The 26,490-nt window shown below is 41.3% G+C and overlaps 1 protein-coding gene across 1 annotated transcript in view; it reads right to left on the bottom strand.

Moving 5' to 3' along the window:
* Positions 1 to 26,490, bottom strand: part of Znf407 (zinc finger protein 407) — a 370,732-nt gene that overhangs the window by 338,110 nt on the left and 6,132 nt on the right. The window contains exon 2 of the mRNA XM_075968133.1: positions 1,693 to 6,367. Coding sequence (XP_075824248.1) covers positions 1,693 to 6,307 — 4,615 coding nt within the window. The 5' untranslated portion in view covers positions 6,308 to 6,367. The remainder of the gene's footprint in view (positions 1 to 1,692; positions 6,368 to 26,490) is intronic.

Raw genomic sequence — 26,490 nt, 5'->3', positions numbered from 1 at the left:
TAAACCTCACCGTTTTAATGAAAATATGTTCATTGAAATGTGAATTTATTATTCAAATCTACTCATAAATTCAACCATGTAGACAGAACTTGTCTAAGCAGAGCACAATGATTTAGAAAAGCTGTCTATTTAAAATAAAGAATGTATGGCAGGTTTATAGAAACACTGCAGTGAATTTTTACATAAATTTAGAACAGTGGCTTATACATTTTTCACCAAATATATATATATATACATATATATATATATTTAAAATTTCTCCCCAAACTAAACATTAGCATGTAATGTGCAATGTGTCAGAATACAGACCCTAAATCAGGTACTACCTCAATGAAAATCGAATTCCAATTCATATTAAGGGAAGCATGTTCACAAATTCTGGTCCTTGAAAGTGGGATCATACTACTGGGACTCAGACTTGTAGATACAATCTATCTGTTGATAAATACTTTTAAATTTCTAATATCTTAAGAAATTTTATTAAGGGGCAAGAGAGATGGCTCAGCAGTTAAGAGCATAGGCTTCCCTTCCACAGGACCCAGGTTAGATGGCCAGGGGATCCAATGCCCTCTTCTGGTTTCCAAGAACAATGCATGCATGCAGTACACAGACATACAGGCAAGCAAAACACATAGGAGAAAAATAAATGTTAAATTTTTGAGGATGTGGTGGCACACACCTTTACAGAAAAGGGGGAAGAAGAACTGTAGGAGCCAGAGGGGTCAAGATAATGGCCCACAGAACCAACTTACCTGGATTCATAAGAGCTCAGAGACTGAACTGACAATCAGGGAGTCTACGTGGGTCTGCCCTAGGTCCTCTGCATGTTATGGATGTGGAGCCTGGTCTTCCTGAGGGACTCCTAACATTGGGGGGAGGGGCTCTCTCTGACTCTTTGGCTTGCTTTGGGGACTTTTCCTTCCAATGGGTTGCCTTATCCAGCCTTAAAACTAGGGGAGATGCCTAGTTTTATTGCAACCTAATATGTCATATTTGATTGACATACCTGGAAGGCCTGCCCTTTTCTGAAGGGAAAGGAGGAGTGGATCTGGGGAGAGGGGAGGTAGGGGGGAGGGACTGGAAGGAGAGGAAAGAGGGGCAATTGCAATCAGGATGTAATATATGAGAGAATAATAAAAGACTAAAAATTTGAAGGTGTAATGGCACACACCCTTAATCCAACACTTGGGAAGCAGAAGCAGGCAGATCTATGTGAGGTGGAAAACAGCCTAGGCTACATAGTAAGTTTCAGAACAGCCAGACTACACAGTGAGGCCCTGTCTCAGAACATAAGAATTTTAATAAAGGTTAAAAGCTACTTAATATGCTCTCCAAAACCACAAAGTGCCGTTTACTATAACTTTGGAAAATCAAATAATTAATACAAAACAAACGAAAAGCAGTAAAACACAGGAGTTTTGCACAGCCATCAGAGGGTGCTTTTGACAAAAGTAAAAGCAATTTGTCCACTGGTGTGCCTTTAGAATCTCTAAGGCTAAACTGCCTCTGGAAACATTAAATGTCGACAATTCCTAGACACAAGCAGAGCATCACACAAACACGAAATATGAATTAGGGGAAGGTTCGTCAGCAAATTCAAATGGGGTTCCATATTTGGTTGGGACCCAAAGTGCAAACTCCATCACTTTTGCACTTTGTAGGAAACGCAGGCTTGCTACCAGGGTTACATACCTGTGTGGGTGCGAATGTGTGCCAGAAAGGCCATGGAGTTGCTGCTTCGACACATCTTCCCACAGTACTTGCAGATATTCCCCTGGTTTTCCTCTCTCTCGCGATTGATTTGCTCAGTGTCTTCCACTATGTACTTATTTACCTCCCGTAGCAATTCCTCGTGCTGTCCTTTAATGTGCAGAAACAAGTTCTGTTCAGAATCAAAGGGCTCTGTACACTTGACGCATTTGAAGGTGGCCCCTCCCTCTGGAAGCTCTTCTACACTGGCCTGTTCATTTCTCATATGACCAGCACTAGCCAAATGCTGGTGAAGGTTGCTCTCGGTGTAGAAGGATTTCCCACAAAGTAAACAATGGAAGTGTTTCTCTTTCGTGGGATGCTTCATAGCTATGTGGACATTCAGTCCACTCAATCCATCTGCTAAGAAACCACAATCATCACATCGGATTCGTGTGGACTCGCCGAAGGAACTGCCTTCAACTTTCCTCTTCTTCAAGCCTTGAACACAGTCTTTTGTGGGCAACTCACTAACTCTCACCCCTGCTACCAGAAGACCCTCTTCCGACTGATCTACCAATTCACCATCTTCAGAAGTTTTTATTCTAATTATGGAAGAATCAAACCGGCCAAAACTGTACATGGTTTGCCCTTTGTCATCAATACTTATTATAGTTTCATAAACATCATTACTGTCAACTGTGTCATCAGAAGCTGGGCCATCCTCTTCTAAAACAATCTCGTGCTGTGAGTTCATCAGGATTTCCTTATTCTCGAGAACAGGGTCTGCTTGCACATCTTTCAAGTCTTCTGCACTCGATTCACACCCAGCTTTGCTCTGGCCGCCACCATCCAGGTCCCCAGCAGGGGAAGTGGATTCAGCTGAATGGTCCCCATCTAAGTCTCCAGAGGAGAGGGGCTTGTCAAGGACTTTACCTCCACTATCACTGGTACTGCCTCCCTCACCTTGACAGCGTGTCCTTGGGTCACCAGCAGAGGCATCATTCAACAAGCCATGGTTTTCCTTTCCTGACTCACAATCCGCAGCATAGTCTCCTGGATTGTCAGCTTGAAGACGGCCTGGGGAGCCATGATTAGAGGGTGTATTAAGGGACACTATCTCCCCAGGTTTCATACGTTTGTCCTTAGCAAGGGGCTGTTGCAAGGTCTCACAAAAGGAATGATCTTCCTCAGTCACAATTTCCACTGCGTCAGGAGCACAGAGTACTCTAGACATATCTAAGCTAGCATTCTCATCTAAAATAGAGCAATCTGCAGCATTTCTAGGTTTGACAGTATCAGATGATTGGTCTGGTTTTATTTTAAATTCCTCAGGGTTTTGTGAATGCCCCTCCTCAGGCACAAGGATGCTTTTGGACATTTCTGAAGAACCTGCTTCCACAGTAGAGGAGTTGAGGTAAGACTGCCTTTTCATCTTATGCTTCTCTGTTGCAGCATGCCTAGTCATTTCCCTGCGAGTCACTGCATAGTAATCACAGGCCATGCAATAAAACTCAAACTCTTTGGTGTGTTTCCTTTTCACGTGCAGCTCTAGCGAAGCAGCCGAGTGAGCACTGAACTCACAGTGCAGACATCTATTGTCACCTGAACCTGCAACATCTCTCTGAGAGCACACATCATTCTGCTGTAGAAGGTCCTCTGGATCTAGAGAGAACTGCCCCTTTCTATCAGAGAGTCGACGGCTACCTTCTCCATCTCCAGAATGAAACACATTTTCAGCTTCTACTTCTACTGCGTTTCCACAGTCAACCACCGGCTTATCTGTAGGAGATGCAGCAGACTCGGCGGACCTGTCAGCCTGCTCATCGGAAGCGGTCACTGCTCCAGGGGAATTCTTTTTACACGCTTCAAGATCACCCCCTTCTGGGCCAACAATTATTTCTGAGCTTTGTTTCCCATTTGCTTCTATTTCCACCCGTCCTTTATGCTTCTTGGTGGCACAATGACGTTCCATATCTCCTTTAGTTACAGTATAATACTTACAGACTTTGCACAAATAACTATACTGGTGACTGTGTTTACGCCTGATGTGCACCGTCAAATTTGTAATACTAGAGGCCAGAAGTCCACAGTGTGAACAGGTCCGTGAAATGCTGCCTTTGGGCCTCCCTCTCTTTGGAGCAGGGGCTAAGGCTAATTCATCATCTCTGGTGCCGACACCAGACTGGGGCAGCTCCTTAGGAGGCAGCAAGCTCTGCTCACGACAGGAATGCTCCTGTAATCGCACACCAACATGGCCTTCGGCTCTTCCACTTCCAGAAACGTGAGACTCCTCCTTTCTATCATTTGCACCTATGCACACCCTTTCAATGCACTCTTCAAAACTTAAACCAATATTATTTTTCTTAGCATTTTCAAGGTGTTTGCTTCTTTTAATGTGCTTCTCCATCCCTTCTTTGCTCAATGAATAAAGATTACATGCTTTACAAAGGAAGTGATAGTCTTGCCCATGCCGAAGCTTTATGTGTCTCGTGAGGACGGTGGAAGACCGTGTTTTGTAAAAGCACTTCTTACACTGAAACTGAGGCTTACTTGAATGCCTTGCTTCAGTTCCATGGCTGACCCTCGACTCAGCAGGATCTTCCTTAGCTGCTTTCCCTGATTCTTCTCTAGAATCTTCCATGTTTTCTGATTCTAAATTACTTAAAGGTAAAACAGAGTCCCTGCTCAATGATGATGCCATCTTTGGTTGAACCACTAAACTATTATGCATCTCAGTTGCTCTGTGTTCTTCCACATCTTTCTCGGGCAAGAACAGATTACAGGAGGTGCAAAAAAAGCCCATGTTATGCTTTTCCTTCATGTGGTCTCTAAGACCTACTTCATTCAAGGAAACGAAGGAACAACGCTGGCAGCTGAGGGCAGGAGCCACCTGCTGGTGATGGTTACTATGCAAGTGTTCCTCTAAGTCTTCCCTCGATGGACTAGAAAAGTTACAGGTCTGACAGCAAAACCGCATCTCTCTTGCAGGGCACCTTCTCACATGAATTTCCAAGTCTGTCTTGTCTGCAGCTATATGACCACACTCTGGACAGGTACACAGAACCTGGCAGACTGGAGCTGGTTTTACTGGCAGGGAGCCCAGCTGTGTGGAGCCCGAAAGATGGGAAGCTGTCTTGTCCTGTGTCCCTTCTGCGTCATCTGAGGTAGTCACACACAGACTTTGGACATCCTGGCTCATTTGTCTTTGTTCTGTCATTGGCTGTGCATCATTTGGTTTCATCTGTGTTCTAAAGTGTTTCATATACATCCTCTGAGTTTCATTTGTACCCCTTTTATTAATTCCTAGAAGATTAAACCTTTTCTTTGCCTGGCCCTTTAAAGTAAAAGTGCCAGGTCGTCTGCGAAAGCTATTACCCAACATGAGGAGATTTCGCTCAGATCTTGTCCTCGAGGTGGCACTGATACTGATATGCGCTATCTGGAGGGTATTTTGGATGGATTCCGGTTTACCTAAAAGACCCTCTGAGCTTACTAAGCCCCCTAGCTGTTTGTTCTGATTTTCAGGATTTTGAACTACACCAAAAGTAACATTTTCCTCAACAACTTCTTCTTTCCCTGATGAGGTATTCCTAGATGGCATCATTTCGACAAGCAGCTCACTCCCACCACCACTGTGTTCAGAAAGGGTTCCTCTGAAGGCCTGAGAGTTGTTCCCGGTATTCTGCACTCCTTTGGAATTCCCATTCCTTGCCAGTGGTTTAGAAGCTCTTGGTTTCGTTCTAACATTCTTTGTTCCCATGACACAGGATTTTTTAGGAAAAGACTGTTTTGTTAAGATTTGTACAAATCCTCCACGAGCAGCAAGATTCTGACGCCGAAGGTGTGTTTTGCCAAGATAATGTGCATTTAGCAGGTTTTCTTCGGCACACTGGAAGCCGCAGAGATCACAGGAAAAAATTTTCTGCGGCCCGTGAGTATGTTTGACATGCACATGAGGAGACGAGCTGCTCTCTGCTCTGTGGCTACAGTGGCAGCAGGCACACTTCTTCTCCTGTTCCACACCACATTCCACATGCTCTTCCAAAGCAGAGCAAGAGGAAAATGAATGGCCACACCTCCTGCACTTGAGAACTGTCTCTGCATTTCCAACGCTACAACTAACATTCATTTCTTCTGGAGGAAAAGGAGTGTGTCTTTCCAGAACTAGGGAAACCGTTTCCTGAGCAGGCTTTCTCTCTGCATCTGCTTTCAAAGGAAGAGTATCAAATGTACTAAAATCCTCTGGTGGGGAGAAGACACTGGGAAGGGTTCGGCCTCCATCTGAGTGGTTGGTGGAGAAGGCCTCCTGTCCTACATCAGCCGACTCAACATTAGCTTCTTCAGTGTCCAACCCAGAGGTACCCTGCTCTTCAATCTCACAGGGCTCCACCGCCTCTATTCTCCTTCGTTTGGAAGCAAGTTCACTTCTCTCTTCCTCTACAGCAACACTGTCAGAGCTGGACGATTCTGAAAAGCCCCTTTTGCTCGTGAAACTCTCAGAGGCATTTGCTATCCCATCAGATTCAGGCCCACAACTGGCATCACAGGAGGAAATGATTTTCGTGTCTGTGGCTTCCTCATCCTCATCATTTTCATGTTTATTCTCAGAATCCATTCTTAATAAAGTTCTGGTGATGTTTCTTCTGACAGATTGAATTTAACTAGAATTTATAATCTGTAAAATAAACAGACATGGCATTAGAGTTTTGAACATGAAGAAAATGCAAACCTCTAGGTCTGAACCTAAGGGAGAAAAATATGATGAAATCAACCTCAATGAAGTTTCTTCCATACTTGACAAACCTGACCACATGTATAAAGTTCTTTTTTCAAAATTGGCAATCTTGCTGCGTATGGAAGTTATAACCTGCAATTCCAACAATTCTGAGGCTAGGACAGGAGGATTACCTTATGATCAAGGCCAATCAAAGTTACACAGTGACTACCAGGCCAAGCCAGGCTACAGAAGGAGATTCCCATCTTTAAAATAGAAAAATAAAATAAAGCATGAGATCCAATCTGTGGACCGCAGCGACTCACAAAGCAATAGGACGCATCTTTGTCAGGGGTAAGGGGCACTCCCATCAGTTTTCAGTCTACAAACAGTAGATTTCAGGTCACTTCTTTTTAAACAGAGAAGCCTTTCTTACAAACTCTACTGTGGTGGATCCCCATTCTATGAAGCAGATGTGACGAGAATCTGGAGCACTGCCTCTAAGCGGCACGAAATGCTGGTAGAAAGGCAACTGCTTCAGTCCTGCCCCTACAGCAAAAGACTTACCACAGCATCCTCAGGAGATCTCAACTAACAGTACACATTCTCATCACAGGTTAACACTCACGCTCAAATCTCTTGCCAATGAAAGGCCACCCTTGTTCCTGGTGTCAATCAACTTCCTTACACGCCGTCATTCTTGTTTTGTCTGAGAGTTAATGGCAAAGGCAAATGCCAATGGCACAAAATTAATGGAGTAAGTTTTTTGGAGGGAGGGCAATTACCCAGAATAGAATGTCTTAAAAGTCAATATTATTGATTTTATTTTTTCATTATTATAGCTAATTAACACATATCCTTTTCCATTTATTTTATACTATAATTGAAATTTTTAGCCAAATGTGACTTTATTTGAAGTTAATAAGTCATTAACATATAATGACATTTTAGACTATTTAGCTACTTTTTTCATAAATGACAAATAAAAATGAAGCCTGTTACTTAAATGTGGAGAACAAAAATAATATATAAGGCATGTAAACAAACAAATAAATGACAGAAGAAAAAACACTTATCAAAATTAAAAACTTCCAAGGATACTATGCTATAAAGGTCACCAATTAGAAAGTGAAAAAAGAACTCTTGGAACAGGACTTTGTATTTTCTTTTTTTTAATTACATATCTGATAAGGTATTTGCTCCTAGACTATTCAAAGAACTATTACAATAATTTCAAAATGAAGAAAAAATCTGATTATAAATTTGCCCTGGGAAATACAAAAACAGACAACAGCACATGAAATTTAAAAAGTAAATAAATAAAAATAAAATCCCAGACAGCATTAGTCATTAGAGAAATCAGTCAGGATCACAACAGGATTCTGCTTTCGAGCTATTAGAAAAAATACAAGTGGAAAGTAAGATGGCAACAGGGCTCAGTCAAATGAGTCTACAAGCAACAGCAGGGAGATCAAGGAAGGACAGTGACTTGAGCCACAATCCAGAAACACCCAAGTCTGAGCCGGCAGCAAGACTTTGTCTTGAGAGAGATGGAGAAAGGGAGGGAGGGAGAAAGAAAAAGAAAAAAGGAAAAGAAAACAGAAAAAGGAAAGAAAAAAGAAAAGAGAAAAAAAGTGAAATCACAACAAATGTTAGTGAGAATTCAGAGCAACTAGAACCTTCCAGCGCACGGCTGATGGGAGCTGAAGATATCATTATCAAGATACAAGCTCCAGAGCAAGCGAAAGGGCTCAGCAATTAAAAGCACTTGACTCCAAGCCTGAGTGCCCAAGTCCAGTTCTAGGAAACCACATGGTAGGAAACACCCTGCAAAGCTTGTCCTTCTGACCTTTAGGGGCTGCGACCACATGGACATACACACAAGTACTGTTAAAAATCGGAGAATGAGAGAAAACGGAGATCTGGAGTTGGGGATCCAGCTTAGTGGTAGAGCATTCACCTGGCAGGGAAAGGCACTAGACTCAATCCTCTAGAGTGTCAAAAGAAGTGTGTATAAGCCACAGAGCTCTGTCCCTAAATGCTCCCTAAAGACGTCTCCTGCATGCCCCTTCACAGGCCATTCCCAGAAGCACACCCCCTTACTCCTCACCACACCATACCACATCCCCACATCCCCTACCACCGTTTAGAATTCTTCCACAGTAGATAGACAAGTCTGTTCTAGAAAAACCTGTAAGTGCACTCCTATAACAAGGACTGTGGGGGAAGAGGAGTCTGGCTGCATCTTGGTTTGGGTTGTTCATGTCAGTACAATGTCTTACTGTATTGCTGAGTGTGATAAACTACACAGATACAACAGAACTCTCTGATGGACATCTGGATACCTGGCTGATTTTCAAAGTACTTGTACTATTCTGAACAAAGAGGATATGTCCATCTTTTACATTTAAGTCGGGCCAGTGGCTGTGCATGGTTTTAATAAGCATTCCCGATGACAGTGATGGCCTATGGGCTTTGCTAGCTCTTTGCTCATTTCTTAACTTGGTTCTTTCTTTTTCTCATTGAGCTGCAGAAGTTACACACAGATTCTGAATATGAAATCCTTTGTCAATATGTCTTATAATATTTTTCCTTTTATTAATGATATTTTGTATAAAAAGCTTTAGACTTTAAGGAAACCAATGCCTTTCCTGCCCCTCTGTGGCTATTTGTGTATGTGATTATTTTCTATTTCTCCATGCCTGATTATAAAGCATGGTTTATTTTATTCATTCACATATCCAAAGGACCTACAACATCTTCAGGCACTTACATAGGACTCAAATAAATGACTGTTGGCCAGGCAGAGTGACGCGCGCCTTTAATCCCAGTGCTTGAAAGGCAGGGGCAGGTAGAGCTCTTTGAGTTCAAGGCCAACCTAGCCTAGTGAATTCCAGGACAGAGCTATAGAGTGAGACCCTGTCTCAAATAAGCAAATAAACTAAACAAACAAATGAAATGAATGCCTCCCTGTCACATAAGAAAAGTCTCACACACAAATAATTACGAATGAAAAATTTAAAAATGTCTAGGATGTACTTCAAACATATCCCAGGTGAGGCATTTGAAGCAAACTGCTAAAAATTGTTTAAAAGTAAGAAAAGGCACACAGAAATTCATTATATCATTCTATCAATGTTTTCACTTGTTCCTAAGAAAGCACTTGACTGATTTCCCGAGTCTGCCACCCATCATGCCTAACAACTCGGCCACACCCATGTGCTTCTCAAGAGACAGTGTCAGTCTTGTCTATGTTTAAAGCATGCAACCAAAATTCAATTGTAATAACTGACAGGGGGCAGTTCGCTGGGTAAAACACCTGCTCACAGAAAAGCCAGGCATGCCTATAACCCAATTCCTGCATAGCAGAGAGCCCTGGCCAGTCAGCCTGGCCAATAAGAGATGCTCTAGGTTCAATGAGAGATTGTCTCGAAATAAGGTGAGAACAGATGACACTCAATGCCAACCTCTGCCCTCCACGCATGGGTGAGCACACCTACAATGTACAAACATAGACCACACAAAGACAGACAGAAAAAAGTAATACTTAGTCTAATCCAACATGAGCTCTCTTCTGTTCAACACTGAGCTTCTACAAGTACTGCCATCGAAAATAGGTTACATTTGCTGTGCACAGCAACAGGAGCCCTTTCAGCGGTGCACCAAAGAACACACGTGCATGTGTGCTCAAAGTGCATATTCTGTTGCAGGCACACACACATAAAGTGTCCACCATATGAAACTCTCCTACAATGATACAAGTCAGTATCTATTGGAAAATGTTCTTCTGAAATGTACCTGATATATATAAAACCACATGATTTTGCAGATATAAATTAAAATAAATGAGTAAAAATCAAACATCCAAGTAGAACATTCCAACTACTTAAATAGTTTGTCTAAATCTTTGAAGGTTTGCTGCTGTTGTTGTTTTTGATTTTGGTTTATTAGCTGTTTTGAATCTGGCTTGGGAGCTGGCGCTTTGCTGAGGAAGTAGGGAGAAACAGTTAAACACCTCCAGAGAAAGCAGGATTGGGCAAATGCAAGGAGCATGGAGCTCACAGTGGCTTACACACAACAGGCAGCAGCTCAACCCATCCAAGCCAGCATTTCTGAGAATACGAACATAAAGACAAGCACAGGAGCAGGAGATGTCTAGAGGCAGGCAGAGCTCGCTCAGCTAAGTTCCGAAGTCTAGAGCGAGAGCAGTGTGAGAGGGCACTAAGTAGTTTCAGAAGTCCCTTAAAGTGATGTGAAAGGGACTAAACGGAAATGAGAGTTTATGCTAATATAGCTTTAAAAATTCATTAGAAAGGTTATTAGAACAAGTATCATATTCCCAGTGGAGATGGGAACAAGATCATCTTCTTTCTTCCTGAAAGACACAAAGATCACCTGAATATAACAGTTAAGGGCTCATTTTTCCGAAGTAGATTTTATTCATTCACACAACAAACACTTACTAAAAGCTTACCACAAATCTGGAGCACCCTGACCTCCTACAACAAAGTAAAATAAGTCATAATCTCCTTCCTGACAGACTGCCATTTGTAATACAGTAAAAAAAATAAAATAAAATAAAATGAATCTCAGAATTCTTCCTCAGCAGAATTTCAGGACTGGAAAATCTAGTAGGTATGTGGACTAAGATAGTGGCACTGGACCCAGAGGGATGGCTTAGTGGATGCCTGCTGCCAAGTCAAACATGATCACCTGAGTTCCATTCCTGGAACCGACATGGTGAAAGGGTAAGCCAAGAGAGATTGTTCTCTGATCTCCACACATGTACCATAGCATGCACACACCCAAGTAAAATAAATAATAAAACACCGTAAAAAAACCAAACAAACAAAAAAAAACCAGCATGTATTACTAAATCTTCCTAGGCCAAGTCATCAATCACCATCCACACGTAGCCCCTCCGAGTCCCAAAGGTTTCCAAACACACAATTACAAGCATCTCCGCTGGGCTGAGTGTGGCTTAGTGGTAGAGCACTAGCCTAGCATGTGCAAGGTTCTGAGCCCAACAACACACACACACCACCACCTTTAAGCAGCTGTTCCGGGCTGCGAAAATAAGTTATATATAACCTTTTTGATTATTTTCATCTTACCTATAATTATTAATAAAGTTAGTTTCATCTAGAAACTGTCAAAAATTAAAATCTCTAAGTTATTTCTCATGCTTTAAAGAAAAGACTACCTGGGGGGAAAAAAGCAAACGTTTTTGAGAACAAGAATAAAACACATCAATAGCAGACTTCTGATGACACCTGGTGGCCACTTCTCCCTGATGGCTCTTCCAGGGATTTGGAGGAAGCATTTGAGAGAACAGGCTCTCAGCCGTTCACTGCACTCCAGGCTTTGTTCACCTGTCACTCAACCCAAGGACTAGTCTGCATTTATCTGTGCGCCGTCTTTCCTCCCTACGGGACATCATGAAGACAGCTCAGCTCCTCCACTTCCAGTGAGTCGCTCACAGAGACATGTGGCTGCACAGGAACCCATCTTCTTCCTACCCGAGTCCCACTCCCTTACCTCAACCTTCTTGAACAGGTACAAGCACAAAAAGCCTGAAGTCTCAAAACCTTTCCCTTTGAGAAATTCAAAGAGACAAGCAGCAGAAGTTCTAACCCTACACAGAAGGGCTGAGTAAGCGGAGAATGAATAGTCTCTCTCAATCTGCCATTTCAAACCGGACTTCCTACCGCACCTGTCCCGCGATGGTGTTGCCTACCCTAATTGACATCCACTCCTAGACTCTGTCTATGAAAGCTGGGGAACTAAAGGTGCTGAGCTCAGCCCTCCCAGCCAGGCCCCTCCTATCAGAAACAACAATTTGGAAAAAATATCACAGAATAATCTCTGATCCTACAAGGAAAAAAGTATTCTTCCAGAAAAATCCTTACAATTTTAAGTTAAATACATAATTCAGACAAGAATGTATTCAACACACTAAAACACATTCACTGAATAACACTAGGGGCAATCTTCCACACATGGACACACAATAAGGTCTGGATTATTCACACAGGACTAGTTCTTGAATACTTGGGTTCCAGCATCTACACCTCCTATATAATATAGTATATCCTATGAGACTACAACACATTTCCTCAGTTATAAATACATAAAGTTCTTTATTAAGTTACCCAAGAAACAGTCTGATGGTTTTTAATGAATCTACAATTGTTACTACTTCAAAAGACTTAGTTGCCGCCTCTTAGTATTGTGTGAACTGCATCTAAGAAAAGAAGAACAAAGTGAGTGTGTGCTACTTGGACTCTCAGTCCCAAGGCATCAGTGCTTCCCTCCTGCCCTCTCCCAGATATAGCAAGACATCTGTGCCGCCTGTGGGGCAGCCCCCGGCAAGATGTGAGGCTTCTTCCCCAAAGACGTGGAAAACTGAGGGCTTCCTTCGGTTGCCAAGGAATGAGCCATCTTGGCAATAAACCACCTACCCCGAGTCCTTTGTATGATAACTCCTGAAACCAGAGTTACCCAGCCAAGATCAGTCCCAAGTACGCAAGCCACAGGATTATAAACACGTTAGTCACTATATTTTGATGTCTTAGTTACTGGGCAACAGACAACTAACATAAAGTCCTTCTCTAGTCTGGGCAGTGGTGGTGCACGCTTTTAATCCCAGCACTAGGGAGGCAGAGACAGCAGACCTCTATGAGTTTGAGGCCAGTCTGGTATACAAAAGGGGTTCCAGGACAGCCAGGGCTGTTACACAAACAAACCCTTTTTGAAAAATAAATAGATGAATAAATAGAAAAATAGATAAAGCCCTCCTCTCTGATGAGGATATGAGGATATGGCTCAGGAGTGCCCCTCCTTCACTGGCATCTGAATATTTTCCTTCCTACCCTAACAAGAAGCTTCTGTGCTAGCAGAACTAAGTATTTAACAGTACTAAGACACACAGAAGGGCCAAACGCTATCAGTCATCTGAAATGCTTTGCAGAGCAGAATTTCTCTCCACTTATTTTAGAACTATAATAAATGATATTTACATTTATCTCTCCTACAATCAAAATGAGATCTGATATCACGATCAAAAATTGAACCAATGGGGCTGGAGAGATGGCTCAGTGGTTAAGAGCATTGCCTGTTCTTCCAAAGGTCCTGAGTTCAAATCCCAGCAACCTCATAGTGGCTCACAACCATCTGTAATGAGGTCTGGTGCCCTCTTCTGGCCTGAAGACAGAATATTGTATACTAAATAAATAAATCGTAGATTGATAAAACAGGTTAATTTAAAAAAATTGAACCAAATCAAGAGTTATTAAAGAATTACCTAATAAAGTGATGAGGTAGAGCAAATTTTAAATTTAAATTCATACAGCATAAAGGATATATCTTATTATATCCTGCTGTATCCTGAAAAATATGCTTATTTGGGATGTAAACATTCAGCTTCTAGAATCTACTGAGCCAACAGCTTGCCTCAGAGGTAAAGGCAATAAGGGATTCCTTCCCAGTTAAATTCAGAAATTCAGCATTCCTAAACTCGCAGGTCATGTGGGGAACACTTGTGGCACCACAGGTCATGCTGTCTGAAGTCACAGTGCATTGGTTACTGTCACCACACAAATGACCGTTCACCTATGGGTTTTGGAAGGCATTCCATTCAAGCTTAGGGCATGCAGAGCCACTAACAGCATGGAGCGTGTGGATGTGCTACCACCAAGATATCAGGTGACTCAAAGGCCCAAGTTCAGTTCCCAGCACCCACATCCAAGAACACTTAACGATAAGCAGGCTAAAACTGTGTGCTCCCAAGCCTAAGAAACAGAAGAAACTAGAATTCACTCAAATACTTGAAACAAGAACTAACTATATTTCTATTTCAGAGAAAACCAGGTTATTATATTTCAAAATCTAATTCAATTCTTCTAAAAATTCAAACATTTGTTTAGTGCTTAAATTAGAATTAAAACAAAACTAAATCTCCATATTGATGAAGATCAACGCACAGTGAGAAAATACAGCGAGCAGGTCCATCAGCATCCTACCGCTACCCCGTACTCCAGCCTCACACCACTGCTCAGGAGGATGGACTGACAGCAATACAAAGCATAGGCCGCACGGTAAGCACACTGGAAAATTAGCTCATCCCTCATACCTCCCTGTACTTGATTTTTCTTAAGGTTTTCAACCTTCCCACATTTGCAGTACTACTTTCTAAACACCCTAAAGCGATCAGGTATTAACTTAACTTTACAACAACTTTATATCAACTATCTCTGACAAATGTGCTTCACACTCAGAAAGATTCTACACAAAAAGTTAAAACTTTATCTTTTTAAAGGGACTTTTTAAAATCAATACTTTGGTAATATTTCCATCTAATTTTTTAAGAAAAAATTACTGGTCCAGAAATAGCGGGGCTAAGACAAAGGAGTGCCGAGTCCATGAGACAAAACGGGAGAGTCCGGGTCGTGGAAGCACACACTAGTGCTTTGTCGCCTGCTATCGGGAAAGGTTGCTTTATTATCAGTGTAACTAATCACAATGAAACTGCCTCTTACAACTAAAGACATTATAATGAATTTTCTTTACAGCTACAGAGAAATGGGATTTGCTGTTTCACATCAAATAGAACAGGCTATATAAATTCTTCTTCCTATTTATTGTAAAATATAATTTCATCTATAAAATCAGTCATGAAATATTAAAACTGAAACAACAGAATTTATGTCCTTCACTTAATTTAGTTTAAACGGTCTATTCACTAAAACTAGAGGTGGGAGGTTACCCGTGATGGAGCCCTTTCTCATTAACTGTTTCCATTAGACCCTTGGTTTTCAAGAATTTACAATGCAGCCATTAAAAAAGCATTTTATGATAAAAGTTAGTCTATGTTCTTTACAGTTCCCTTCTTCCCTTTCAAAAGCAAGAAGATGAAGATGTTACATATGAATGCTGACAAAGTGGTAGACACAGAAGCAGAAAATGAGAGAAACGGGTAACCCTGAAGTTTCAACACTGAGCTACACAGAGAACGTCTTTAATTTCATCTCAGCTGCACCAAATCGGCTGGAGGACACAGGCAAGTTTCAGCCTCCTTGCTGCAATCCAAGAAGAAAAGACTACGATTGCTAAATTCAATTAAAACTATAAATCTGGAGGAACTGTAACAAACGTAAATAAACACCAGGAGAGGAGGGCAGGGCTAAAGACGCACTGGCAGTGCCCTGGCCTCCTCAGGTCGGAGCAGAGGGATGCAAAGAGCTGCAGGGAGAGGTCTGAAAGGACTAATTTTGGAAGGAATCTGGAAAACACTGTAATTCCAGATGTCAATAAGCTAACACACCATATAAAACTATCAAGTCTCAAGACATTTGGAGTATAAATTATTAGGTACCAAAGATCTGAGTGCTAAGAAAGTATATTTAGAAAGGAGAAGATCTTCAGCATTAAATTTTAAATGAATATAGTTCTACTCAAGTTCATTTATATAATAAGGTTAATTTTTTCCTCTCAGTAGAGAAATTATAGGTAATTTTTTCTCCAATTCATGGCATTTTTCTATACTTTCCAAAATATCTTTTAGGGACAGAGTTAAGTGTGAAGCTTAAGAAAAAAGGTCACTACCCATTACTGAAGCAATAGAAAGTACGGCTGCCATCAAAGAGAAAGGGGGAACCTTTCACTGGACATGGACATCTGCAGCAGCACTGACCAAACAAAAGGGTCAAAAAACACAAAGAAAGGCAAAGTCAGGATAACACAATTATAGTCAGAGAGGTTGAAGGTCAGACCAGTCAAATAGCAGGGAAACCAGACACTAAGAAAGCTACTTAAATCTCGTATTAAACATGCAAGAATGGGGTTGGCTGGAGAACTAGTAACACTGAGCACATCGGAGTCCATTCTCCACTCGGCAGAACCCGGCTGACTCCAGGGCTGGCCAAGGAACATGATGAACCTACAGCCCATTCCGTCAGAAAGAAGGGGATGCTTTGAAAGAAAGATGGTGTCAGGAAGACTTAGGAGCAAGATTAAGCATTACCAATTTGTTAAAACTCTAAGTGAATAAAGCATTTCAAAGACTTGGGGATGGATGGATGGATGGATGGATGGATGGATGGATGGATGGATGGATGGATGGGTGGGTGGATGGATGGGTGGATGGGTAAGTGGACTGATAGATGGATACAGAGAGGGAAGGGGACCTAAAGAACAGCTCTGTTTATATTGAGTTCAGGGCAAATGGGCAAACATAAAAGAGTGCTAGAAAGAGAAAGTTATATTGACAAAAAATATATCAGACAAGATTCATGAATGGAACTAAGTCGGACAGAGTATTTTGATATGGAGCATAATCTTTGCATGATGTTTAACCTGTCTCTCCACAAACCACTGACTAGTTCCAAGGTAAAAATAAAATAATAAAACAAAATGCGACTCACGGGGGAGGGTCATAGTATCTTGGCTGGGTGATCAAAACCAGCATCCTCGATAAAGGGCAGAGGGACACAGTGAACCCTAAGATGTGACATCCTGATAACACCTCATTACCCAAGCATCACATCGGCCAAGAATAGAAAACCTATGACTAAGTGGAAATAGCAAGCAAACATGCCACCAGTAGTGTTCTGTTTAAATAGATAAAATGGTGAGAAAGCCCACCCGCCTCAAAAATTGAGCGTCACAAAGACAGCAGTTAAAAAAATGTTCAAAGTTACAGGAGGCTGAGGAGACATGAAGACTAGATGTAACCTCTGAAGACAGACCCTATGCCGACCCTGACAAATGTAATAAAGGCATTTTAGGTCTACTCACATTATTGAATATTGAATATGAGTGTTCTTACCTCTATTTTTGTATGCTTATAACTTTGTCTATATTGTATTGATACATTTACCATATTACAATGTACATTTCTACCTCTGATATTATTTATATAATAACATTGTTTACATTTGATATGTAATGACATTGTTTACAGTTGAAGATCATTGTCTTCATATATTGCACAGTTGTTTATTTTCTTAGTCTTCAAGTTAGATAGGTATTGAGAATTAATCAGGTCTTTTAGATACATGGAAATTATATTTAGTGTAGATAGTATAATCTTCAGCCTCTTCGAAGAGCTGTAGAAATGGCCTTTAATGTAACCTAGAATCCTGTGCCAACGAGACACAATTACTCCTGGCAACACCACTCTACTCCTGAGAGAACATTGAGCACCAAAGACACTCCACTGGGAGCTTGTCTTCTTGGCAGAACTGGCCTTTGGGTTAAGAAAAGCCCATACCTCAACTACTGACAAAGATGAAACAGGATTGTCTTATCCTGCCAAGACAGGGTAGGATAATTCTAAGAAAGTTCCTTGCCTTTAATAATGGTATGTCAGTTATGTTAGGCCTTAGCCAAAGTTGGTTGACTCAACATTACAAACAAGACTTTGGGTGATTGCCCAGGTAGTCAGTTGTCTCTGTCATTTGTTGCACATTTTGGATATCTCTCGTTTGTTAAGTAATATTTATTCCCTTCTCAGATCTTTGATTCAGCAGCAGAAAAAAACTTGCTGTTTTAAAATGCCGGCTTTCTGGGCTGTGCGGCCATCGCGATCTCTGTCTGGCTCCTGTGGGAGACAGAGCTTTTGAATGGAGCATTTGGAGTAAAGTGCTACGATTTGTTTGATGGCAACTAGACTGCTGTGTGCCTAAAAGGGGGACATTGCGTGCCGCAGCTCAGAGGCACAAGCAGCTCCGCCATGCTAGTGGTGCAATGTGCAAGGATCAGAGGCATGAGCGGCTCCGCCATGTTGGACTGAGCGGGGCAAGCCTGCAGTACCTGTTTTTGACCTAGGAATGTCACAGCTTAGATTCTTAAGCGCTTAGAGATTTAAAAGTGCAAAACAAAGTGCTCCTGGATAGTAAAAAAATTACAGATTCACAATAAAACAGATTCAGACAGACCACTAAATGAATCACAATGTTGGATGAGTGTACGTAGGCTTGAGAGAGAGAAAAAAAATTAGAGAGAATAAAGTTAATGCCCATAAAAAAAGGGTAAAGTCTTTAAAGAGACAGAGTACAGATAGTTATAGACTAAAAGAAATAAAGAAAAATAAGCCACATAAAAATGGAAAATTCACAGAGAGTCTGGATTATGTACATTGTGTTTTCTTTAAAATTTTTGACTGTGAAGGAGCTAAGTAGAGAGACATTTCATTATATGGGCTGCTAAGCTGAACCTGCACATATGTTCTAAAAGTATCTTGACTTCAGAATTTGGATCTAAGGATATGATGCTTTGGAAAAGAGTTTCTTCTTTTGTTTTCACAGAGGATGAGACCCTGTGGATTTCTTCTATTCCAATATGGTATGATAGACCTCGCCCTCCTAAAAGGTTGCTCTTAACACCCTCAAAAAATTACTTTGCTCAACTGCCGACTGAGATGAACCTAACTGACAGGTTATCCCATAAAAGACCTGAATAACAGCACCCCCATTCAGCAGGAAGCAGTTTGGAGAGAAAAAAACTGCGCCCATGTTCCCAAATATTGTTTACAAATGTTCTTTTACATTTAAAGGGGGATATGATATAGATATGAATAATTTGCATTGGTATGAATTTTAAGGTCAATTTTGTTAAATGTATGAAAAAAGATAAAAATAGATATAAATATTGTAACTGTAATTCTTGCTTTATAACTGTTTTGCTATATGTAATTGTACTATATTAAAGTGAAAGCCTTTCTTTTTTATTTAAACAGAAAAAGGGGAAATGATGGGGGAAAGAGTCTTCTGTTTTGTGTTAATTTCATTGGTTAAATAAAGAGACTGCCTTGGCCCTTTAACAGGACATAAATTTAGGTAGGCGGAGTAAACAGAACAGAATGCTGGGAGAAAGAAGCTGAGTCAGAGGTCGCCATGATTCCCCTCTCGGAGACAGCCTCAGGTTAAGATCTTCCCTGGTAAGCCACACCGTGGGCTACACAGATTATAGAAATGGGTTAGATCAATATGTAAGAGCTAGCCAATAAGAGGCTGGAACTAATGGGACAAGCAGTGTTTAAATGAATACAGTTTCCGTGTAATTATTTCTGGGCATAAGCTAGCAGGCAGCTGTGAGCTGGGGCGGCAGGAACGCAGCCCCGCTCCTCTTATTACAACAACTGTCAACATACATTTACAAAACTGATTAACACTACAGCCATGCAAGAGACTATCTCTACTGGATTTCCTTTGGTTTGATTTGTTGGGGTTTTTTTGTTGTTGTTCTTTAAGGCAGGGTCTCACTATGTAGTCATGGCTGAGAAGGAACTCAGAGATCCTCCTGCCTCTGTCTCCCAAGTGCTGGTATCAAAGCAGATCAACACCATGCCCAGTTCATTCTTAGGAAGTTGTCAACCAAGTGTTCCTGAGCGAAGGGTCATGATACAAACATATATGGGGGCTGGCTCAAGCACGCACGCACTCACACAGACACACACACGTGGATATGAAGACCAAGTCTACGAGAAGATGACAAAAGGAGAAAACAAACAGGCAGGGCCAAGGAGAGCGCTCAGTGATAAAGATTTGCCTAACACACACAAGGCCCTGGATTTTATCTCCAAGAATAAAGGCAGAGGGGGTGAGGTACAAATTGACAACAATATAGGAATCACTATAAAACTTACATATATAGGTATTCTAGGAAAAAAAGTGTTTATTTTCACATTTTTCTATTAAATTTGGAATGTTTTCTGAATAAAAAGTAAAATAAAAAGGAAGGGAAGAAGGAAGGAAAAGAATGGGAAAACAGAGTAATTTTATATATTAACTTATATACCAAGAATCACTTACCATAAGGACTGGAAAGGCTAAAATTGAAATAAAATCAAACATGGCCAATCAGTTCTAGAAAGATGGCTCACAGTAAAGGGCACAATTACTTTTGTAGAGGATCTGAGTTCACAACCGCCTGGAACCTCAGCCTGACTTCGGCAGGCATCTGCATTAAGTACATAAACGCAAACACACAGAGACGCACTCACACACAGAGACATACACACGCACAAACATTAAAAATAATTGTCTTTAAAAAATATTTTAAAAGGCCATCAACCCGGATAAAGTCTGGAATTTTAAAACTATCTGCAGTCAAGGACACACTGCGCGCCTCCTCCAGTATCGAGGATGGTGGCCTCATCCCAACACAGCCTCTGGATGACAGGAGCACAGGATGCTCCAGTATGACACGTTCCTTGATGTTTGTTTCCTCTGAAAGAGTGTCTTACTACTATGTAGTCTAGACGGTCCTCAAACGCCTGCTTCTGACTTCTAATTGAGACCTCAGCTTACAGGTGTGAACCACCACATCTGAGAACACAAGCAAGAGAAGACAGGTAACTGGAAAAGAGAAGTGAACAGTCCCTGAGCCTTCTCTCCTCAAGTGCTAATCTCAATCACAAAGCCGCGTTTTCTGTGCTTTGGGCCAGGCTTTCTCCCTGGGATCACCTTCAAGCTCTTACTTTTTGAAACAATCAAAGTATCAGTGTAAGAATCTCACTTTCATGTCACTGAATCTCAAGTTCTTTAACGTTGCATTAGGTCTAGTGCTCACTAATTTTAAAAGAGCTTGCTGACACTGTTTGCAAGCTTTTTAAGTATTTTTCGTCTCTCCATAATAAAATTAGCAGTGACCAGACTTAGTCCTAAACACTGAAGCAGGAGACTATTTTGCAAGTCCATTAGACATACTATGTCTGCCAGTTTTCCTATAACCAAAACGATTTCCAACAAAATTTTGTGGATTATGCATTTGAAGAAACAAACAAAAAAAATAGTATTCAACATATAAACAGGTCTCTCAGAGTCTGAAAACACTACTGCCAACAGCAGACAAAGTGAGGTCCCACATATAAGCTTTTTGTTTTTAATCAAGATTTTGTTGTTTTGTTTTGATTTTTTTATTGTTTTTGTTTTTTGGGTGGTTTTTGTTTTTTGATTTTCGAGACAGGGTTTCTCTGTATAACAGCCCTAGCTGTCCTGGAACTAGTCCCAAGCTGGCCACGAACTCACAGTGATCCACCCACCTTTGCCTCCCAAGTGCTGGGATTAAAAGCGTGCGACCACCGCCCAACAAGATTTTGTTTTTAATTATGTGTCTGTGTATGTTTTAGTGTGGATTTGTGTATATGAGTACAGTGTCTGCAGAGGTCAGAAGGGGACATCAGATCCATCGGGGATTGGAGACGGAGGTGACTGTGAGCTCCCCAGCAAGAGTGATGGGGACTGAACACAGGTCTGCAAAAACAGCGTGTGCTCTTAACTGCTGAGCCGTCTCTCTAGCCACCTTTTCCTTCCTTCCTCTCTTCCAGTCTTTTGTTTTGTTATGATCTGGTTTCGGTAAGAAGTCTTTAAAAAATTTTAATAACTAATGTGTACAAGAAAAAAAGCAAAATCATACACACACCCACACACACGAATACAACTCAATTTCAAAAAAATAAAGTTAAATTTGTAGGAAAATGAAATGGCTGAGAATGTATTATATTAAGCAAGATAACAAAAAAATCTCAGAAAAAAATAAACCAATATTCTCTCCTATTTGGGATCTCACTGATATGTACGGATTTATGTAAACAGAAATTTATGTAAACATGAGGTGCAGTGTGGCATGGAGGAAGGGAAACAGAAGAACTAACTACAAGGGGAAACGGAAGGACTGATGCAGGCAGCGGGTTTGAAAGAGGATACAAAGCCAACTGTTTTTCTAGTTATACTTCTGTCATGGTTTGTTTTATTTTGCTTTCGGTGGTGGATATGAGCACAAAAAACACTGAAGAGCTGGTCATGGTGCTGCATGCCTTTAATCCCAGCACAAAACGAAGAGAAGCCACTACTCTGGACTTGGGTCTGAATTAGATCCCGAAAGACAACATCACAACGAACTGGAGTTACTCGCTAAATGCTGCATCACCAAAACTGAAGCTTTAAGGAACTAGAGCCCAAAACAGACTATTTTTTCCTAAAAACAGGAGACTCTAGTGCACCTAAATCTGACATGGAGACTCCTCCGTTTTAACTCTCATTTTAAAAAAGTAGCTTGCTAGGAGTGATGGTGCATGCCTTTAATCTCAGCACTGTGGAGGCAGAGTCAAGATGATCTTTGTGAGCTCAAGGACAGCCTGGATGACACTCCAAGTCCCAGGAGTCAAGGCTATGTAGTGAGACCTTTCTCACAACAACAAGAAAAAGTAAGCTGAAGGCTGGAGAGATAGCCCCATTGGTAAAGTGTTTACCTCACAAGCAAGAGGACCTGGGTGTGAGCCCAAGGGACCACATAAGTGCCTGACAAGGTGGTGCAACTTGCATCCCAACGCTGAGGCTGAGCAGAAGGAGCCCTGGTGATCACAGGCCAGTTGGAGCGCTCATCTCAGAGCAGGATAAAAGCAGATGTATATGGCATACATACACGCACATGCACACACACACACACACGCGCACACACACACACACACACACACACACACACACACACACGCACACACTTTCTTTTGCTTGGAAATGGGATGTAAGGAAGCTGATACTAAGTAGCTTCTCTCTCCCTATGTTTCCTTGTTCCCACCTTACAGAACCCCTCACTTCACCTCTGCCCTGCCCACCCACTCTCCTGTTTCGGGGAGCGGAGGCTGTGCTGGTGGTGAATCACAAAGCCAGTCAGCCCTTTATGCTGTGCTTCAGTCTTCCTGCATCAACACCAACCCTCTACGAACACAGCTAGGGAGCAAAAGTATGAAATTCCAAGGATAGATTCTGAATGAGAAAATCTGCTCTGTAGCAGAAACTTACACTTCAAAGAGTCCTCTGGGTGATGCTGGAAAGCTTTATTTGGGAACCACTGAGCCTCCCTGACTCTTCAAAAAGAAAAGAAAAGAAACATTTCATGTTTATGTACTGGACCCTTACAGCTGTAGACAGGGAATATGTTGAGGGTAAGGGTCAGCCAAAAACACATAATGAACAATTTAAACAAGACTACTACATGGGTCTCTAAAGATGCTTGCCTGCACTATAGTATGCTATATAAACTTCCTTCCAATGTCACACTTTAGCAAGCATTGCCGTAATGTCACAATAAAATACCTAAGAGATACCAGATCCTGCTTCCTGAAGGTTCTTAATGAAAACCATTTGATCTCATTTTTAGAAAGACTGTCATTTCTATTCCCTTCCTTCAATGACCTAAAATTTCTAAGCTATTTTTAAAACTGCATTACCACCTTCCTTTAAATTCTAATGGTCTTATAATTATATTTTAAATTAGCATGCACTCCTTTAACTGATACTCTTTATTGAAAAATAATTGATCTAATATACATCAAATTCTGCTCCTTAAGTCACACCCAGCAGAAACCACTAATCAACTATATACTTCCAAAGAAGTGGCTGTTACTGGTTCTAGATCTCAAACACAAAGCTCCAGTTCTATTTATCAGGGTTCTTTCTGCATAACAATTAGTAACTGAAGAGCATGTTGAGCTTGAATTACACTTGATGATTAAGCCAGTGTTACTCAGCCTGCATTAGTCTTTTTCCTACGCTTTTAATTGCCTTACCTCGCTTTATTTAAATCTATTTTTAATAAAAGAAAAAAGACCCACTATATAAGTGGAAACAAAAGAGAAGTACGAACACCAAGCCCGCAGAAAAGTATTCAGAATCAGAGCATGGAGATCATCTAGCTTTCCACAGCGGAGAGGAACAAGAGCCCAAGAACCAGAAACTCTGCTGTGAAAAACTTACGCTCCACATGTACCTAGAAGGGATCATATGAGATCACATCCCTGTGCCTTACTTAATGCAGACAGCTCTGCCACAGAAGGTCTCTTTAGCTTTTACCTTCCTGGTAAGGGACTGAGTCTGTCAGAAACTGTGACATTCCCTAATTGCAAGTGCTTGACAGTTCTCACGATTTTGACAATTTTAGCACTTTGGTTATCAAACAAAAATAGTAGTACTATTTGGTTCTAAAGTACATTTAATTTGACACAGGGCTGCTGAAACCACATTTCTACTCCTCCTGCATAACTTTCCAAGCGGTGGCAGTGACACCGTGATAGCTTAACTTTACAGTTTAACTGGTAGTTATAAGACAGAATCCCAGTGCAGATTTTAATATGACATAAGAAAACAAGGTTATCAAAATCAAGAAGGAAAACCGGCAAGTGTTGATTTCCCAAAAAATGTCCCTTTTTCTCAACAAACTGTCTAGGCAAAAGGAGATGTTCGAAGCCGCAGAGAATCATAATTATATTTTAAGTTAGCATGCACTCCTTTAACTGATACCTACCGTGAGCTAGACAGAAAATGAAGAAGTCTGTCATCTACGAGAATGATAAAGGCAAGTGTGTTGCTCTGAAAATAAACTACAAAGGTAAAGAAAGAGTAACTTGGAAAAAAGGAAGAACACCTCTCACAGGTCTGCCTCTACACTCACTCATTTCTACTGTGGCCTGACTTTTGTTTGTTCCGCCTATTTGTCTGTGCATACATGACTTTTCCCTTTAAACAGCTGGACTGCTCCCACAGGCAAGCTGTTTCTCCTGTGAGGCTAGGATAGTAATAAATAAAGCCTGCCGCCAGAGGCCATTATGAGGTAAAGTCAGTTATTTAATGACATATAAACTTGTCAATAATGTGCTCAAAGCGGTGCCTGGGACAGGAAGTGATGAGCAGGAATTAACAGAATCAGGGTACCAGTTTTACTGTCGTACTTAGGAGTCAAGATCTGTGACACTTCCCCAAGATCACATCTTCACCTCCGGCTTTCGCTTTTCATACAAACTAAATAGAGCCCACGAAGACAGGCATGAGACAGAAATAATCTTAAGACCTAGAGCACAGACCACAGTGTAGGTAACACAATGTGTTACCTGAGTCCTTCTGTGTAGACCTCCCTCCCCTCTTTACTCTTCTTAGAAAGGTAAGACTCTTACTGTCTCTCTCTGTCTGTCTGTCTCCCTCCCTCCCTCCCTCCCTCCCTCCCTCCTTGGTGTTTCCTTTTTTAGAACTGAGTATGGATGCAATGCACTGCATACACCAGACAAGCACAACCTAGAAAGCTACATCGCAGATCTTACCTGCTGTGTATCAATTATGTCTGTATTTTTAACAATAATGCAACTTTGTTCTGTGTGCTTCTGAACTTTAAAAACTGGAAACAGTGGCGAATACTATATACAGTCTTGTACATTTAGCTTTCTTTGCCATTAATACTTATATCCCTTTAGCTGGAGAGAGGTCTTCTCAAGCTGCCTGTGGTAGTGAAGGTTGTCAGGATAGTGAGGTATGGCTGGCCTTAAGCCTATGTTCCCTCAGCCTCCAGAACAGCTGGGGTTGTAGAGGCTCAGACAGGCCTATCTAAGGCTTTCCTTTGGTATGCGGCTCCAGGCACTCAGGTAAGTTTTCCCCTGGGGCAATGTTTCTCAAATGTTACCATCACCAGGGTTTGTCAGCCCAAGTCTTTAGCACAGAAGAAACAGGCAGACAGAGATGTTTGTGAGTTTGAGATTAGCTGGATTTCCATAAAAAGTTCCAGGCCAGCCAGGACTACATAGTAAGATTAATTTCCATTAATTATGGAAAACAATTTGGCACCAGTGCTGTAAAATAAAGACTAAGAAAGAATAATTTGAACACTCATGTGGCTGATGAAGAATTCTGAGTCAGAGTACACACAGCTCACATCACTGCCAATTTACAGTCACACACATACTCCTTGTCTTACCTAAGCACTCGGAATGCTTTCTAACCTCCCAACAATACTGCCAGGCCTTTTCGCTGTATAAGCAGTGCATAAATTACACACCAATTAGTTCTTCTAGCTACTCATCAACGGGAGCATCTTTATACTATCTCTTTGGTGAGGGTGTATAAAATATATACTTGAAGGTTCTTTTCTAAGTGTGTGTGTGTGTGTGTGTGTGTGTGTGTGTGTGTGTGTGTGTGTGTAATAGAGAAGGGGAGAGAATGGGTGCGTACTTGTAGAGGAAGTCTGTAGGGCGGGGTCCCCCGAGGATATTTTTTACTTATAAAGATTGCGGGCACACTACCGGCCGCCCCTTCTGCTTT

This window comes from Microtus pennsylvanicus, chromosome 4 (genome assembly GCF_037038515.1).
Source record: "Microtus pennsylvanicus isolate mMicPen1 chromosome 4, mMicPen1.hap1, whole genome shotgun sequence".
NCBI lineage: Eukaryota > Metazoa > Chordata > Mammalia > Rodentia > Cricetidae > Microtus > Microtus pennsylvanicus.
The sequence above is the reverse complement of the archived record's forward strand: the minus strand, read 5'-3'. Positions and strand labels throughout refer to the sequence as shown.